Source organism: Amblyomma maculatum, chromosome 10 (genome assembly GCF_055883805.1).
Source record: "Amblyomma maculatum isolate TAMU_Amacu chromosome 10, ASM5588380v1, whole genome shotgun sequence".
In the NCBI taxonomy this organism is placed as follows: domain Eukaryota; kingdom Metazoa; phylum Arthropoda; class Arachnida; order Ixodida; family Ixodidae; genus Amblyomma; species Amblyomma maculatum.
Window position 1 is genome coordinate 143515460 of NC_139353.1, and position 18827 is coordinate 143534286.

At 47.6% G+C, this 18827-nt stretch overlaps 1 protein-coding gene across 2 annotated transcripts in view; it reads left to right on the forward strand.

Annotated features, from left to right (window-relative positions):
• The window catches only part of LOC146177603 (cytochrome P450 2J4-like), an 87919-nt gene extending 69502 nt beyond the window's left edge, over nt 1-18417 (forward strand). For both annotated transcript variants that reach the window (XM_084581160.1, XM_084581161.1), the window contains 2 exons: nt 6508-6698; nt 17688-18417. In XM_084581160.1, coding sequence (XP_084437286.1) covers nt 6508-6698; nt 17688-17884 — 388 coding nt within the window. In that variant the 3' untranslated portion in view covers nt 17885-18417. The remainder of the gene's footprint in view (nt 1-6507; nt 6699-17687) is intronic.
• Nucleotides 18418-18827: the final 410 nt, after the last annotated feature.

The following is an 18827-nucleotide window of genomic DNA, read 5'->3' on the forward strand; positions in this document are numbered from 1 at the left end:
AAATCTGGTGGAGGTCAGGTCTGATGTCCCGTACCCCTACGCTAAGCAGGAGTGCTGGTCATATATTCGAGGAAACGCCCGTTCACCGCACTAGCCGCAGGCAACGAGGCCTACCACCTGAGTTTTCCCCCCTCGGCCATGACTACCAGTAGCCACGACGTCGTCGCAATGCCTGGCGCGACCCCCACCTACGTGACGTTGCAAAACCCCCGCGTCCCAAAGACCTTTCACGGGGACACCTATGAAGACGTCGACGACTGGTTGCACCACTACGAAAGGGTAGCTACATTAAACCTCTGGGATGACGCCGCACGGCTTCGAAATGTATATTTCAGCCTCGAGGATGGCGCTCGGACGTGGTTCGAGAACCATGAAGAGCAGCTGTCGTCTTGGAGTGAGTTCAAACGTCATCTTGCGGCAACTAACGGAAGCTCAGATCGCCGCCAACGGGCCGAACGCGCTCTACACACTCGGATTTAAATGCCTAACGAAACTGTAGCGGCGTATATCGGAGACATGACGCGCCTGTTTAAGCGTGCGGATCCTACGATGTCCGAGGACAAAAAGCTGCGCTACCTCATGCGTGGCGTCAAAGAGCAGCTTTTCGCTGGCCTGGTGCGCAGCCCGCCGAAAACTGTTGCAGAATTCTTTGCTGAAACATCCACTATAGAGAAAGTGCTTCAGCAGCGAGCTTCGGCAAGGGATCCCACCATCCACGCCGCCTCCGTCTCTGCTGAGTTCCCATCGCATAGCATGGACACATCGGCGCTACGGGAGCTCATACGTTCCGTTGTGCGCGACGAACTCCGATTGATGTATGGCACACCTCAACCAGCTCCTTCCTCCATCGCCAGCGTTGTCCGCGACGAGGTGCAGCAAGCGCTCCGGCCTCCATTTCCAATCGGTGAACCTGGCCCTACTCCTCCTCCTACACCACCAGAGTGTCACCGCCCTACATACTCCCAGGTGCTGCAATACTCTCCGCCCTCGTCGCCGTCCCTGATTCCTCCGAACGTAGCTGGGCCGAAAACAGCAGCCCCCGTGATCCAGTACGTCACAGATTCTCGACCGCCTACACGGAAAGCAGACGAGTGGCGTACCCCCGACCGACGGCCGCTATGCTTTCACTGCGGCGAACCGGGTCATGTCTATCGGCGCTGCCCCAACCGTCGACTAGGTCTCGAAGGGTTTTCCGCTGATTCTCCGCGGCCTCGCTACGGCGAACGGCCTCGAGCCGTTGAAGATTTCGTCAATGATCAGCGCCGGATCGTTCCGTCTCGTCTGCGACCATCTAGATCACCGTCACCCAGGTCTCGCCCGTCGCCATCTGCTACGAGTTCCTCATGGGCAGCACAGGGCCGCTCGCCCAGTCCCCAGAGGGAAAACTGAAACCAGCGACCTTCGGGGGTAGGCTCGCTGGACATCGCGGCGCGGGAGACCCCCCATTGATGCGGACACGGAACGACTACGCATCGACATTGGAAATGTCCGCGGTTACCGATCATACCGCCACCTCGACGCCACCACGACGCACCTGCAACCACGACGAATTGCCGGTGGAACCGACGACGAAACGACGCACCCGCAACGACGACGAATTGCCGGTGGAACAAACGACGCAACCACGCACCCGCAACGACGACGAATTGCCGGTGGAACAAACGACGCAACCACGCACCCGCAACGACGACGAATTGCCGGTGGGACACATGACGCAACAAGGCACCCGCAACGACGACGAACTGCCGGTGGAACGGACGCTGCAACAACGCACCTGCAACGACGACGAATTGCAGGTGAAGCAGACCGCGTACACCAACGCAGAGCACTCAAAGACTCAGAAGCCTGACATTCGCGAGCAGATTTCGTTGGACATACCCGTAGTACTGGATGGTCGCCATGTTCAGGCTCTGTTGGATACTGGCGCTGATTATTCTATTTTGAGCAGCCAGTTTGCCGCAGTTCTCAAGAAGGTTTTGACTCCGTGGGCTGGCACAAACGTTCGCACCGCGGGTGGTCATCTGATTACTCCTCTGGGCATGTGCACGGCCAGAGTTCAAATTCAAGAATCAACATTTGTGGTAAGCTGCCTTGTTCTGAAAAGCTGTTCGCGTGACCTGACTCTGGGCGTAGATTTCCTTCGTGAATATGGCGCAATTATTGACCTCCGGAATTCTAAGGTCTCGTTTTCTACTGAAAAAGCAGTGGCCCTCAGCGGTGCAAAGCGACCACTCAATGTGCTTCGAGTTTATGAGGACAGTGTCACTCTGCCACTCCGAACCAGCACCTTCGTTAATGTCAAATGCAATGCCCTTAACGATGGTGACGCAATAGCCGAAACTAACGTATCGTTACTGTTGACACAAGGAGTCTGCGTGGCCCGCAGTTTGATACATCTTCACCGTGGTCAGTCCAAGGTACTTGTTACAAATTTTTCGCACGAGTATCGGCACCTTTTTCGTGACACTTCCGTAGCTTTCGCCGAACGCATATCTGATGTCTCCGAGTGCTTGTCCGCAGAAACCGTGCCACCGCCCACATCCCTCGACAATCTCGATGTCAGCTCAGAGCTATCGGTCAGCCAGCGCGACCAGCTGTTTTCATTGTTACTCGAATTCAAAGAGTGTTTTGCATCGTCGTCAAAAGTGAATCAAACTCCCATCGCCAAGCACCAGATCGTGACGTTCGATAATGTGCGCCCAATCCGCCAGCACCCCTACCGCGTCTCTTCGACCGAGCGCGAAGTTATTAGGTCACAAGTTAAGGAAATGCTCGAAGATGAGGTTATCCAGCCTTCCAATAGCCCGTGGTCCTCCCCGGTCGTTCTAGTTAAAAAGAAAGACGGCACGTTACGTTTTTGCGTCGATTACCGCAAACTGAACGCCGTAACCAAGAAGGATGTCTACCCCTTGCCGCGGATTGACGACTCTCTCGACCGCCTTCGGCGTGCAAAGTATTTTTCGTCCATCGATCTAAAAAGCGGCTACTGGCAGATTGAGGTCGATGAGCGAGATCGTGAGAAGACGGCCTTCGTCACACCCGACGGCCTTTACGAATTTAAAGTTCTACCTTTCAGCCTGTGTTCCGCGCCGGCCACATTTCAGCGGATGATGGACACTGTCCTCGCCGGCCTTAAATGGCAGTGTTGTCTAGTCTACCTAGATGACGTGGTGGTCTTCGCAGAATCATTTGCACAACATCTTCAGCGCCTGCGGTCAGTACTCGAGGCCCTTCGATCCGCTAACTTGACACTTAAGCCACAGAAATGCCACTTTGGCTACCGAGAGCTTAAATTTCTCGGCCATGTTGTCAGCGCCGCCGGCGTGAAGCCCGACTCTGACAAGATTGCTGCTGTTGCGGAATTTCCGATTCCACGTGACAAGAAAGCTGTTCGCCGATTTCTCGGCTTGTGCAGTTACTATCGGCGTTTCATCGATAACTTCGCTGATCTCGCTGAACCGCTGACTCAGCTCACCCGGGGAGACACCCCTTTTGTTTGGACGCACGAACAAGAAGCTGCTTTTGCCGAGCTGCGTCTCCGTCTCCAATCGCCGCCTGTTCTAGCCCATTTCGATGAGCAGGGGGAGACAGAAATACACACCGACGCCAGTAACATTGGCCTTGGGGCGGTTCTCGTGCAACGTCAAGAGGGTGTTGAACGAGTCATCGCCTATGCCAGCCGTACTTTATCCCGCGCCGAGACGAACTATTCAACTACTGAAAAGGAATGCCTCGCCATTATTTGGGCTGCTGCGAAATTTCGCCCCTATCTTTATGGTCGCCCATTTAAAGTTGTCACTGACCACCATTCTTTGTGTTGGCTGGCCAACCTGCGTGACCCATGCGGCCGCCTGGCGCGATGGAGCCTTCGCCTACAGGAGTTCGATCTCACTATTGTTTATAAGTCCGGACATAAGCATGAAGATGCTGACACGCTCTCCCGCGCGCCTGTCGAGCTCGCTCCACCAGACACGAATGACGCTGACAGTTTCCTCGGAGCTGTTGATGCTTCAGATATGTCACATCAGCAGCGTGCAGATCCAGATTTACGAGCACTGATTGATTATTTAGAAGGTCAGCCAGCCACCATACCTAAGTGCTTTTCTCGGAGCCTCTCAACTTTCTGCCTGAGAGGTGGTGTGCTTTATAAGCAGAACTCTAGATCCGAGTCAAGAACCTACCTCCTCGTGGTACCCACAGCTCTGAGAGAGGAAATCCTTTCCGCGTGCCACGATGAACCAACATCTGGCCACTTGGGCTATTCTCGCACACTTGCTAGGATACGACAGACATTCTACTGGCCCAACCTTGCCACTGTTGTTAAGCGCTATGTCAAGAGCTGTCGGCAATGTCAGCGTCTGAAGGTTCCGCAATCAAAGCCTGCGGGCCTCCTCATGCCCATAATACCACCACGAGCACCATTTGATCAAGTCGGCATGGACCTTCTCGGTCCTTTCCCTCGGTCCTCTGGTGGCAACCGTTGGATAATCATCGCCACAGACTATCTGACTCGCTATGCCGAGACCAAAGCGTTACCTAGTGGTACAGCGTCTGAAGTTGCCCATTTCTTTGTACACCAGATCATACTACGGCACGGTGCTCCTACCTGTATTATTACTGATAGAGGGACTGCCTTTACTTCAAAAATGATGGCCGAAGTCTTTCATCTCAGTGGTACGGCGCATCGAAAAGCTACTGCTTACCATCCGCAGACCAATGGGCTGACGGAAAGGCTTAATAAGACCATCGCGGATATGCTGGCGATGTACGTCGACGCCCAGCACAAGACTTGGGATGCGATCGTACCATATGTGACGTTCGCATACAATACGGCAGTCCAAGAGACTACACGTTTCACGCCGTTTCGCCTCGTTTACGGCAGGGAGGTTCGGACGATGCTGGACGCAATGCTCCCTTACCAAACAGATACCGAACTTTGTTCTGACGCCGAGCAGTTTGCCCAAGATGCTGAGCAAGCACGCCAACTAGCACGCGTCCACATCACCCAGCAACAGGACAGGGATTCACGCCGGTACAACCTCCGCCACAGACAAGCTTCCTACAACACCGGGGACCAGGTATGGGTGTGGACTCCTGTACGACGCCGCGGCCTTTCAGACAAGCTAATTTGCCGCTACTTCGGACCGTACAAAATCGTGCGACGCATCAGTAACGTCAATTACGAGGTGCTCCCGGATGGATCAGAGCACACAGGCCGTCGGCTACCTCGTCCAGAGCCAGTTCATGTCTTGCGACTGAAGCCGTACTTTGCACGGTGACTGACAAACTACATCTCCAAACTTTTTTTGTTGAGGGGGGGAGGTTGCTTTTGTACGCTTGTGTGCACGTGTAACTGTGTGCGTTACGCTTAAGGAGGGAGGAATGCCAGGGGGCGCTCAGAGTGAAAGACGACGTTGAAGTGAATCGGCTCCGGACTCGCAGGACGTATCTAAGCCATGGACCGTGTGATTCTACCTGTACCGGCTCTGTTAATCTAGCCCCAGTCGCCAACACCGTGACAATATGAAGAATTACTTTTTTTTTACACGGCATGGAAAGGTCTGTAGGCTAAATTTATTCGATCAGTCAACTTTTATTTTTAAAACGAAATAAATGTATTGGGAGCAAAGCTCGCTTAGACCAGCAGCTTCACGTGCCAGTGTTTACAAACTACTTAATAATAATAATAATAATAATAATAATAATAATAATAATAATAATAATAATAATAATAATAATTGGTTAACAGGAAGGGAAAGGCGCAGTATCTGTCACACTTGTGTTTCTGGACACCTGAACCGCGCCGTAAGGGACGAGAGGAAGGGGGGAGTTAAAGTGGAAAGAGAGAAAGAGGAGCCCTAGTGGAGGGCTACGTAGTAATTTCAACAACCTGGGGATCTTTAACGTGTGCTGACATCGCACAGCAGACGGACGCCTCTTCGTTTCACCTCCATCGAAACGCAGACGCCGAGGTCGGGTTCGAACCCGGGTACTCCGGCACAGTAGTCGGGCGTCTTACCACTGTACCACCCCGGCGGGGCATTACAAACTAATTATGTATATAATTTTGAGCACGTGGTAATGTACAATTGTCTTGCCTGACATGCAAAACATATCATCTAACACTGTTCAAAGTACCCAGGCTTAGCGTTGCTAAGAAGCGCTCGGGATTTTCTATATCCTTTTCATGGCAATTACAAATCTTTCTGAAAACTAAAAAGTATCTCAAGCTCATTGGTTGCATAACGTCGATTTACCTAAGAGAGACCGGTAACAGCCCCTGTTCTCGGCTTAGTCATGAAAAAAGATGTGCCTTGAAAATAGTGCGTGAAGCTCCACTTGTCGAAATATGCCAGCTACATGTACACGTATATTTAAGTTGAGGGCGAAATTCGTAAAACATTTATACTTGTTTCTCGTTTTCTTACTCTGCGCACAAAGCCGCGCAGAGCGTGGAACATCGCCGGGTGTTTGTGCTTTCCCGTACTGCGACAGTTATTCTTCCAGGGCCGTCCAAGACGTCGTGATAGGAAAGTATTTGGTGCCGCGAGGGTCAACCATCATCCCCAATATCTGGGCGGTTCACAATGATCCCAAACACTGGATTGAGCCGGATAAGTTCGACCCCTCGCGATTTTTGAATGAAGACGGATCCTTCGCATTGGAGAGGCTCAAGAACATACTGCCATTTTCATTTGGTAAGAAAAGTTCAGAACCGTCGCTATGTTTCTTGTGCATGAGCCGTGTTACATCAACGTGATATTCTCCTCAGTGTCCTTTGAACTGCTAAAGCATACTCTCAAATTTGCCTTGATTTCACCACATAGGATTTATCATAATTTGTTTGGCAACCAAGGGATTCCGTAATTTTCCACAAATAAACAAACATATGCGCAACTAACTCCCAGAGATTCTCATTCTTCGGGAAAGCATTCTCTTGCCCCGCTCCCCCAGTTTACATCACACATTTTGTCGCCAATACATCTATACTGCACAGTAATTAGTAGATGTATAGATGTTTCAATCCCGAAGATTGCCACATGCAGGCGTAAACCTTGCAGCTTCAAGTTCTTAGAACACAAGCGCGCCGAGGAAATAAAACCTTTTGTTAGTAAGTGTTCACACTCCTTCAACCCTCCCTGCGCAATACCCTATCCGCTACAGCATCCATAACTTCTGCGCGTTTTTGAAAAAGAAAAATGTATACGCTAGCTGTCTCGGCATCTTTCCCTTACTGTGCCGCCGTCATGCAGTCCGCATCAGATGGTGCGTCTTCCTAAAGCGCACCATGCCCTCTCCTCTCCCCAGTATTTACGTTAACACCTCGACCACGGCCGCTCGATGGAAGTGCACTAGGTCGATGGAAGCGCACTAGGTGCGGCCTGCTACGTCGCCCTAAACCGGCGGGAGGCGCCTACTTCCCGTCGCCGCCGCCGCGGCGCCACCGTTCGGGGACAGCCGCGCGCGGAGAGCTGCGCCTGGCTGCGCTTTCAGGGAGGCGTCGGCGTGGTAGAAGCCTTTTATTTTAAGGATATAAGAGCTCCGCTTCACACAATTAGGCAACACGAATTAGTATATACTGTCATGTCTAGTGTGACCATGTCAGCACCTAGCGCTTGCTCGGCAACGATGTATACTGGAGTGTACCCCGCAAAACTTAATGTGGCGGTGGGTCAAGGCCACTCGATTGGAGAGCTCGCATTACCGTGATGTTGCATTCGGATCAAGTTGTTTGTCACACGAAAATGTCACCCGGCTGTGAACAATTCGAAGTTGTTCAGCTGCCATGGTAGCCTAATGCATAACCACTTAACTATGTCGCGAATTCCGTGGGTCGTTTTCATACCATTTACTCATTCCTGCATACAGCTTTTATAGACAAATTTATGTAAACCTGTTCTAAGCTGACAGCGCTATCCGATAAAAATATATTTTCCTACTGTGAGCAACCTCTGTGAAAATACATGTAACTAACCTTTCTATCTCATTCTGACAAATGTTACGTTGGAAATATGAAGATGTTTGTTAGGTTAAATCTACATGATAACCTGGAATCTTCGGCTCAGTTGGAGACCTTAGACTTTTTACGCCAGAAGGCTATCCATCATGGCTTCTCGCATTTTGCATCACCGAACTAAGCGCGCTTCATAGAGCCGGTCTGCCTCAAGGTACTATGTATATGCGCCGAAAGTTTTTATTACCATTTTTATTGGCAGCTCGCAAACCCGTACAATTTTTGCAGGTTTGTAATTTTCAATGGAAGAACGCGCATCGAGTGTTCCTGTTGTGAAACTCTTAGCTGCGATCACAAGAATGTTCACGCTTCAGAGCGCAACTGCAGCCGAGATTCAGCGAGCAGCCGAGTACGTTTATTAAATGGCCACACAAAGAAGGAAGAAAATTACCAATCGCAGATGGAAAACCTTTCATGAGAGAGGTTTATGCCATAGCCATAAATGTCGTTCCACTGTTGAGTTGACATTTCCAGCCCAGCTCGCAGTCAGTGGGTGCCGCAACTTAACCATATCTTGCATAGCGCCTCAGCATGGGCACGATCATTGTTTTCATAGATTAGCTACAGGTACTGTGTACAGTGAGAAAAGAATGATGGAATCAAAAGTTTACACAGCTTGCTACTTCACCGGACCTCTTCAGACTTCATCATCCTGTTGATGAAGGTGCTCGTAAGCTGACAAAGCTTGATTACTTTCTTTGCGGGGTACATCAAGCCTCCATTGTCTTTGGTTTTCATCAACCTGTAACTGGTTCAGTTGACATATTTCCTGCAAAAGGCTTTTGCATGACTGACATGTCGCCTCAAAACCATCACCAAATATCGCATAAATTAAGCAACAACCTGGTAGTGATAAACAAAACTTGGGGTTCTTAAATCTCCTTGCAGAGCCTCGTTAGAGTACCCGCTCTTTGCTACCTGCTTATTCACCGTCTCTCGCAATTGCTGCCTCTGTCGCATATATCATTAGAATTCAGCCTTAAGCCACCGCATTATATGAAATAGCACCCTACACATAGCTATATAAAGCCCCTTTTTACTGAAGCCGTACGAACATGCCCTATAAGAGTATAGTGTGCCTGACTTGGGATCTAAGGGTCCCACTTTCAATAATTCCCATTTCACCCTTACATCATATTGACTCTCCGATTTGGCAACCACATTGAACATGTCGTGTTCTCAATGCGCCAAAGGTGTCTGGCCATATCACCAACGAACGTGCCTCTTACCAGAGGTATTTTTTCAACTTTCCGCCGACAGAGCGGGCGCCGGATTTTCTGTGGAACGGGGCTTTTCAGTTTATCGCATCGGCTCAAACAGTCCCAAGAGAATACACAAATGTTGTATGCACAGACTACTTTGCCTGCAAGGCCACTCAGACTAGCGCGGCAAAATATAGAACAAATTCTATGCTTATATAAAAAAAACGCTTCGTACCGTTTTCTGATATGTCCTCGCAGCATAACCTGCGAGAAGAGCTTCTGGTGCCACCTCATCATGTTCATCTGCTTCACAACACATCGGTAAAAATCTTAGTTTACTGGCGAGCTTTATGGTACCTAAATAGGTTAAACAACGTGACGGGTACACAGGAAAAGAGGACGACACAACTAGCGCGGTTGTGCCGCCTCTTCTCCTATGTTCCCGTCACGTTGTTTGTACTGTTAACCTATAATTTATCACCAACAAGTCCAATCTGCTGCCCCTTGTAGAAAATTCAATGGCAGCTGATAGGGCATTATGCTTCAGCATCTGGACTTTTAACCTCAGCGCCGCTTTCATTTCAAAGGAAGCGAGTGCATTTCCACTCCTTGCTACTGCCTTTGCCTGAAGCGAGCTCAGCAGATAAAATTTGAGGGTCTCTTAGATGTCTCTTAAGCGGAGGACGGCGAAAGCCTACCCTTGTCTTATCATTTGCCTCTCATCGTTTGCCACAGTTCATTTCAAGTCGTCGTTTGATATATTGGTCGTTTCCCAGTCATGATGCGTCTGCCTGCGTAGTCATTGTAGCCCTTACCACTCATAACTAAGAAGGTTACTCATTTATAATCAGCAGTGGTCATTAAAGGTCATCCTTTCACATATTGGTAATTTCATAGTCATTAGCAGTAATGATGAGTCATGCCTAGCTATTATAGTCATCACCGCACATCGCTAAGCACTTGTACTCGTTTCTAATCAATTGTGGTCATTACATGCCATAGTTTGATATACTGGTCATTACAAATCATTTTAGTCATTATTACCCGTTATTAGTCATTAGCATTAGTCATTACCTCTATCAATGTCTATTTATAACTTTTATTGATTACCTATTACCATCAATAATTTTCATTCCTAATCTCCCTCTTTGCACGTCCGCTTTTGCGACAGACACACCAGTGCACAGATGCGACGCACAGATTACAGCCACAGCTTCTGCGCACAAATTTTCGCTCCATGAGCCTAGAATGGCTTTCGCCTTAAAAAACAAACGCATCCCGTCTAAACGTTAACGTGTTTGCACACGCGCACACAAAAAAAGTGTGCGTTTACCACGCAGACACGAGGCGAACGCGTCCAGAAAGCAAGCAAACCGCGCGCTCAGAGCCGGCGACCCCGGCGGCGACGTGTCCCCGAACGGTGGCGCCCTCAGCTGAAATAGCGGGCGCAACTGTAAACTTCCCAAGGACGCGCTTGCCCATTGACGGCGGCGCGACGCAGCAGGCCGCACCCAGTGCGCTTCCATCGAGCGGCCGTGCCTCGACTCAGCCTCTACTGTCTCTCGGCTATTTCGACGCGGCAATTGCAGCGGTTTCAGCAACCCTTGGTGATGATTTGTGCTTTTTCTTCTCGACTTCGCTTCCCGGAGTTTATTTCGCGCAACCAATGAAGCGCATTCAAAACTATTGCGAACACCACCTTCGGTGTGCACTTCAGAAATAAATGCTCTATGTAAGAGACTGGAACATTGTTCCTTTCTTCTTTGGACCAATAAGCGTGCATCACATGTCACTTATTTCGCTTAAGGAACACCAATGCCTTCTCAGTTAAACCCCTTGCAGTTATCGGAAAGTGCCTAAAAGATAATTGATCATGAGCTCTTTCTCCAGATAACTTTTGAGGCTCACAATTTTTTTGCATATAACAGTGTACTTATATTTCTTGTCATTGTAATGGGAATTACAGTTTCATAATACAAACATTGCTCTGTCAGTTTTTATGGCGACCTTCATCTACACTTTGAAGCAGTCGTTTAGCAGGATGTTAACAAAGCCTTAAAATAAAGCACCCTATAAAGCGTTCATTGCGATGAGGGCGTTTCTTTCCTAAATTCGGCTCAAATGATCCTCGTATTAGTGTATCAAAGAGTATCGCCATTAAAGCAAGAGAAAGCATTAGTTCGCGACCAAGGCGCCTGTAGCATCCATAATGAAGGTGCATATGCTTTATCATTTGGAATAGGTTTGTTCATTTATATTCTGTATATTCTAGGCATCTTAACTGTAGCCCAAACAGCATAGCTGCATAAAAGGCAATCGCGGTTGACAGTGTAAACCAAAGGACATACTAAATTGCTCTTCTGCTTATCGCGCCCTGTCGTAACTAAGCCTCGAATGCAATTACGACGTCTCGAGTTTTCATACAACGCTGCTATTTGCATTTCCAGCATGTCGGTAGAATTTGAGCCAATAGAGCGCAGCTCTATCGCCTATCTCTTTGCATTTTCCAGTAGTTTTTGAGCTATGAATCAAGATATTTCCGAAGGAAAGCCCCAACGCAAATAACGTAGTTCCGTACAGACTTGTAACCGTTACAGAAAATGAGCAACCGATTGCAATTACAATTACTTCATGCGAAATATAATCGATTACATTCGTCAGTTACAGCCCCTCAAAAGGAACTGAACAATTACAAAAAAGTAATAGATTATATTTAAATTACTTTTCCTACGACCGTTTAGTCAAATAACAGAAGTGTACAGAGACGACAGAGAAACAGCGGATAGAGTGATGTACCGTTAAACACTGTTACTTTTCGAGAGCAGCTGTTTTTTCATGTTATCGTCCCTATTCTTCCCGCCATTCCTCATGAAGAGGTCCACCCCTACGCTTAACACTCTCTCCAATATATGCACTGAAAGAAAGGGCAGTATTATAATGAGTGTAAACCTCGCGCTCCAGCGCGTGCTTGCGCAAGGCTTCGAGGCTGGTGGCTAAAGGAGCTCACCACAATCAACGCAAACTTTTGAGGAAATGTAAAGGAAACAACGGATCCGAAGACCTTTCTCTTTCTGCGGACGGGAAAATAGTCCCGTCTTGCAGAAATTAGTTTTCTTATTAAACGTATTATATAGCCGACATTGGTATTTTAGGGTATATTTCTAATCTAACTGCAACTTTCAACATTAGGAAGTGAAGAAAAAAAAGCGGTTTTCTTGAATGAAACAAATTTGTAATGCATGTATTGCTACAAAAAACGGCAATGGCTTAGCTCTGTTATGCCAGATTATACGTAGCGAGAGGTATGTTTCTCCGGCTGAGCTTGAGGTGGTCATGTATGTTTAGCAATGAGAGACATATCTTTTATTCATTTGCTTGATAGAGATGAGAGACTGATCGATGATCTGTGAAGTAGCATACAGGTGTCTCAATTTTCTCTATCCGGTATTTTGATTTGGTAGAGTCTCGAAGAGAGTCTGTCATGAAAAACAAGGAGAGCGGGGCCGACACTGCGCGGCGTAGAAGACGAGAGAAACTCATGTCGTCGGACCCCGAGGTAGTTGCCTGACATTTAGCCTTTGAGGCAAGTAAGATCGAGAGGCGCAAGGCCAAGAGAGATGCGAAGACGCCGCAGCTAAGAGAAGAGCGCATTGCCAAGCGCAGACGCCAGGACGCGGAGAGGAAACAGCGGCGTGCCTTGCCCTACTGGAAGACCGATGCGAACAGGTGGAGACGTCCGTAGATGAGGACGTGAATGGCCGTCTCATGACCTATCACGTGATCACGCTGTTCCCCGCGCACGTTTGAAGCGGAATTCACGAACAACCAATTTGGCATTGCTTGCGACGTGTGTCAACGACTGTGGCATAAGGAGCACTTGATGCCGGTGGGTAGTGGCATGCGTGAAACGCTTGTTTTGTCCTACCCGAGTGGCGTGAGGGCGAAACTGTGACGAGTGTTTCTGCGACGTGTAGAAACTTCCTGCAAACCATAAAATACACTATGTTCTACCTTGACTTGGACAGTAATCCCAGAACACATATCATGCAATGGAGCTCAACCATCGATTTGGTATACCAAAGACTAACCGACAAGTCTACATGTTCTCAGTATCGTTCTTGCCTGTGAAGAGACCCTTTCCTTGAGAAATTGCATATTGCTGTTTTCGAAGGGCAATCTCCACCTCTTCAGCCCTGTGAGCTAAGCTCGTCCCAACTTAGCCGCTTATTCTTAGACTTTGTTAATCTGAAACTACCGCAACCATAACATGCCTGTCATCAAACTCGGTGGAGTCGACATATATTAATCTTCTGCAGCGTTTCCTCCCTTTTCTTCCTTCTTTCTTGGTGATGCTCTGGATGCATATTTCGTGGCCGCAGGGGGATTTTTAGTCGCTTCCTGACTTCCATCGGGGCATCCGTCATCTGGTCGACTTGGCTTTCGTATCGAATGCCTAGTTTCAGCAGTATGCTTCTTCCCATCCGGGTCTTTGACAGCCTTTCGTAATGGGAGCTTTGATTGGCCTCTCTCACATCTTCCAGCATATTGTGCACACCTATAGCTTCATGAGCTGGTTCGTAGACGTACTTATGGGGAGACCAAGGGCTGTTTTAATGCTCTTCCTGATGATTGCTTCAGTCTTAGCTTTCTCGCAGGTAGGTGATCGTGCTGTAGAGAAACGCATGCACAAGTCTTAGAAGGTTTGCTTCTCTCATGCCCGATTTGCGATTTGCGATGCGTCTAATTAAACGTATCTTTTGTTGAGCGCAGCCTTCGAGTTTCTTTATAACTTCTCCGTCATGACCGTTTTCCTGCAGCCACATATCTAGGATCCTAATCGTGTCCACTCTGGCTATAGGAATTTCGTCTGCCTTTAGTTCGATTCTCGGTTGTTCTTTGTCAAATCTGCTGCGTGGTGGCTGGCACACGAGCATCTCGAACTTTTCGGGAGAGCATTTCAGGCATCTAAGGGTTACGTCTTCTTCAACAGTTTTCACAGATGCCTAAAGGATGTCTCCAATTTGTCCATCACTACCTCCAGTGGTCCAGACTGTGATGTCGTCTGTGTAGAGGCTGTGGTTTAGCCCCTAAATTTCTTCTAGCTTTGATGGAATACCTTTTTTTCATTATGATCATTGTAGCGCTGCAGCCCTCTAGCTTGTACAAGAGAGCTACCTACCCAAAAGCAGCTGCGCGATTGTGCCGGCTTCACCCCCTTCTAGTTGTTTTTAAGTCTAAAAAGAAATTGATCACTAGTAATCAATTACGTAGAAAGTAATTGAGTTATCCAAAACGTTACCCAAGAGTTACCCAAAAAAATAACCGATTAATTACAAAATGACATAAAAATGTAATTACTTACAAGTAATCATTACTTGTAATCCGGACGTGCAAGTCTGGTTCCATCAATCAGTGTTCTTGCGGAGGTGTCACTTCAGGCTCTATGACGAAGCAGAGGTCCTGCAAGATGCTGCTCTCTCAAATTAGAGAACGTATCTGCCATCTGCGACCCCACTCAACGTAAATAAATCTATTGAACTTTCTCAAATCTGCGCCGTTCGAGTCATCTACTCATATTACTTGTACTCCACCTGTGTTACTTAGACAAAATACATGCCTAGCTAACCTCCAACAACGCCGTATTGTTGCAAACTATGTTTGTACCACAAGATGTATCACAACTTTTCTTATAACTGCCCTATCCTGCCTGCTTATCGTTCTTCAGTCCGCAAAAGCCACCTCGAGGCCGTTTATCCACCTCCTGCTTGCATCATCACCCACCTTCACTCGTTTATCCAAACAGTTCGTAACTGGAACAAGCTTCCCACAAATGCCATTCTTCATGCGAAGCCGGACCATTTTAATAAAGCCATGGAGACATCGTTTTATTAACACAAGGTTGCTCTTTACTAGGCGGTCAAGGCTAACCATGGCTGGGGAAGAGAGCCATGGTTAGCGTTGACCGCCTAGTAAAGAGCAGAGAGTCTGTCAACCAAGATCCGTATAACTCGTGCTATGGTCTTTCCAATTGTGATGTATGGATGCGAGAGTTGGACTGTGAAGAAGGCTGACCGCCGAAGAATTGACGCGTTTGAATTGTGGTGCTGGCGGAGACTCTTGAGAGTTCCTTGGACTGCCAGAAGATTAAATCAGTCGGTATTGTCGACCATAAACCCTGACTGCTCATTGGAGGGTCAAATTCTAAAGTTAAAGCTCAGATACTTTGGTCATCTGATGAGAAGAGAGGGGTCGCTGGAGAAAGATGTGATGTTGAGAAAGGTTCAGGGTCAACGGAGAATGGGTAGGCAGCGAACGCGATGGTTAGATGGCATCCTCGAGGAGCTGCAGATGAAGTTATGTGATGTTAGGAAGATAGTGAGGGACCGGAAGGCATGGCGTGACATGGTCTATAGAGTCACGAAGGGTCGGACACGACTGAACGACTGAACTGACTGACTGACTGACTGACTGACTGCTTGCTCACCCGTCATGCAAAGCCCTCACCCAAGGGCCCTTGAGGTATTTGAAATAAATAAAAAACAAATAATACCTTAGGCGCCCGTCCACAAATAATGCCAGCGTTCAATCGTATGTTCGTATGTGACGGTATTTCGAATGTCGTTGCTTTAGTGATAATTTCAGCATGTTGGTTTTTGAAGGATGCTATTTTAACAAGTGGCACGTCATTTGTGAAGCAAAGAGGCTGTCAATAAGCCTGCTTGTAAGGCGCTAACGTTCACGCTATTAAGTGTCAATAGCCTAAATTAAATACAGGCTCCCGTTGATTAATGGTTTCGCGCTGGAGTTAGCACACATTAGAGATAAAGCTCCAATCTATAACAGTTTGCCTCGCCGCTATGTCCCAGCAGGCAAACGGATATGGCGACGCGGTAATACTGCGTCCTCGTCCTATGAAGAACTTTTGACTCTGGGGTCTGGCAGCCGGTGTTCTATCTTTGGAGAAGAGGACCCCAGACATAGATATGATACCCCGCTTAACCGAACCGTACTAACCTGCCTGTGCGTACTACTATTGCATACGGAATAGGAATGCAAGAGGTCTAAAAGGCCAAGTTCCCCTCACCCTCCCATCTTAAATCACAAGTCTCAGCTGCCAGGTCATGCCGACAGGCTATGCCGCGTGGTTCGGTGAGGTAGCACAAGCCCCACGACCAGTCAGTGTCAGTTCGCAGTTACAGTTAAAACTCGATTTAACGAACTTGAGGGGAGCCGCGAAATATTTCGCCAAATCAGGAACTTCGTTAAATCGAGGAAGGCGTCTTAGTCACGTAATCTGATAATGTCTATTATTATATGGTGTCGCTGTATCAAGGAAGTACCGCGGCATCATTCTTGCGAAGCGTAAATGAAAATGAAACCCTGCTTTTCAAGGACTTAACAGCCAATTTAAACGAAGGCCAGGGAAGCTTTACTGTTACGTCATCTTTAAATGCAATACCAACTTGTCCGCTATGCTATGTTGCTACAATGAAATTGCGGCCCGCGCTACCACCGACAACGATAGCTCGTATGAAAAAAAAACAATTAAATTTTTACCTCGGCAAGAAGGGTCCCAGGGGACTAAATTCCTTTCCCAGAAAATACATCGCTAATCTTTGCTTGTTTGCGGTTTGTAAGCAACATCTGCCAGGATCTTTTATGCGTTCTTTTCTCATGTGTTCCGGCAGACAGTCGCAGCATATTAAGGGCAACCATCTTTATGTCCCGGTGTTGGTTTGCACCGCTGCCGACACCGGGTCGACGGGCCGGCTTTCTATCGCTGGCGAAATGTCGTGAATTAAAATATTTAAAACTCGGGTTTCGCACCGCGAAGTTTGACAAAAGCGGGATTTATTTGCTGCACGGTGGCACCGTTGGCTCGCAGCCAATACATTCTTGAGCGCTTTGTACAAAATAGACCAAAAATGGACATTTCTACCTTCATTTTTTTAGAAAAAGATTCGTTAAATCGGGATGGATAGCGCAATTAGTTTCGTTATTTCGAGTTGCTGAAAGCATTGGACCATATAAGCTTCTGAGGGGGATCCGTATATCTTCGTTAAATCAGGACTTTCGTTAAATCGGGTTTCGCTAAATTGAGTTTTGACTGTACCACCTGCTAGAGTTAGTATCATGATTTTTCGCTCTCAATGCCTAATCTATAATTATAATGATGATAATAATATCCTGTCGCCGCAGTTGCAGTTTCGTGCATTAAATGGTACACCAGTGCAAGTGAACCAACCTCTCCTGCCACTTTCAGCAATTACATTGATACCAAGCTTCCGTGAGTACGGTAAAAAAAATGGTAAATTGTCGCCTATGCTTTCAAATAGTTCCATAGACGTTGCCGCCTTCGCCTGCTATCCCTATGCTTTCCCTGACTACACACAGCCTTCTCGGAGGTAATAAATTATGCGAAGACGTTTTCTTCATTAATGTCGATTGTATTTTATTTACTTTTTCTTCAGGAAAGAGGAGTTGCCCTGGACAGACGTTAGCCTCGCTGGAGATCTTTGTGTACGTGACACGAATGCTTCAGAAGTTCCGCATCGTTCCGCAAGTGGGAAGCGTACTTGACGCAAGAATCGGCGACGACGTCATCATGGAGCCAGGCCGTCACATGTTGCGTTGCATACCACGAACCCCCTCATCCCACTTTCCCTAAAGCTGATACTCGACAATACGATCAGAGTAAACAATCTTGTTTTGCTTTTTAAATAAATTCACTGCAGTTGCCATGGCATAACGTAAATACGTCCATCATTACAGGTGCGTCGTTATGGAACTCTGCTGCGTTTGTAAACCTATGCGAAGGACGTGTTACCGCCAAACTAAGGCGGTAAGGAGACAAGGAACATAAATTGAGTAACAGCATTTCTGGCACAAGTGTAGTCCTTAACATATCCTAAAGCCACTATCGACACTTTTCTGTTTTTACTTTAGATATTGTACTTTAGCTGGTGCTGCTGGTTATATGGCTGGCGTTGGTCTTTTATAAAGCTAACTCAGTTAGCGGATAGAAGGGGTCTAACCTTTGTTAGTAAGCACTGAACTCACTCCGAAAACCTAGAGCGCTCTTTAGGAAATATTTATGTAAATATTCACAAAATGTCTCAGTAAACCTAAGCTTCTTTTTTTATTCGTTTTTTTTATGTACAGGTTGATTTAGCGGTGGACGCGTAGCGCACAGCAATACTTTATGATGACACAAGCAGATACACAATAACTTCTTTTCTGAATAAAATTCCACAGGGACAGAGAGAGACGTCACTCAATAAGTACGAATCTTTCACGCTCTGCTGATATCTTCCTAAAAGCCGGGAATATCTGCTGCGGTTGTCACGATATCAAGAAAATCCGGACATCAGCATGCTACAAGCTTTTTCTCGTTCTCGTCCCACATCTGTCGAAGCGAACGGCGGCGCTAAGGAAGGGTTTAGGCGCAGTCGACCGCGCTACATATATATGCTACGCCTCTGTTACTTTTAAGGCGAAAGCCTTCAATGGCTCATGCCTCGCCAGCGTGTCCGTCCGTGTGTACGCGAGCAGTGTCCCACTTCTCGAGATTCCACGCGATACCACGGGATTCAACTTGTTAAGCTTCCTAA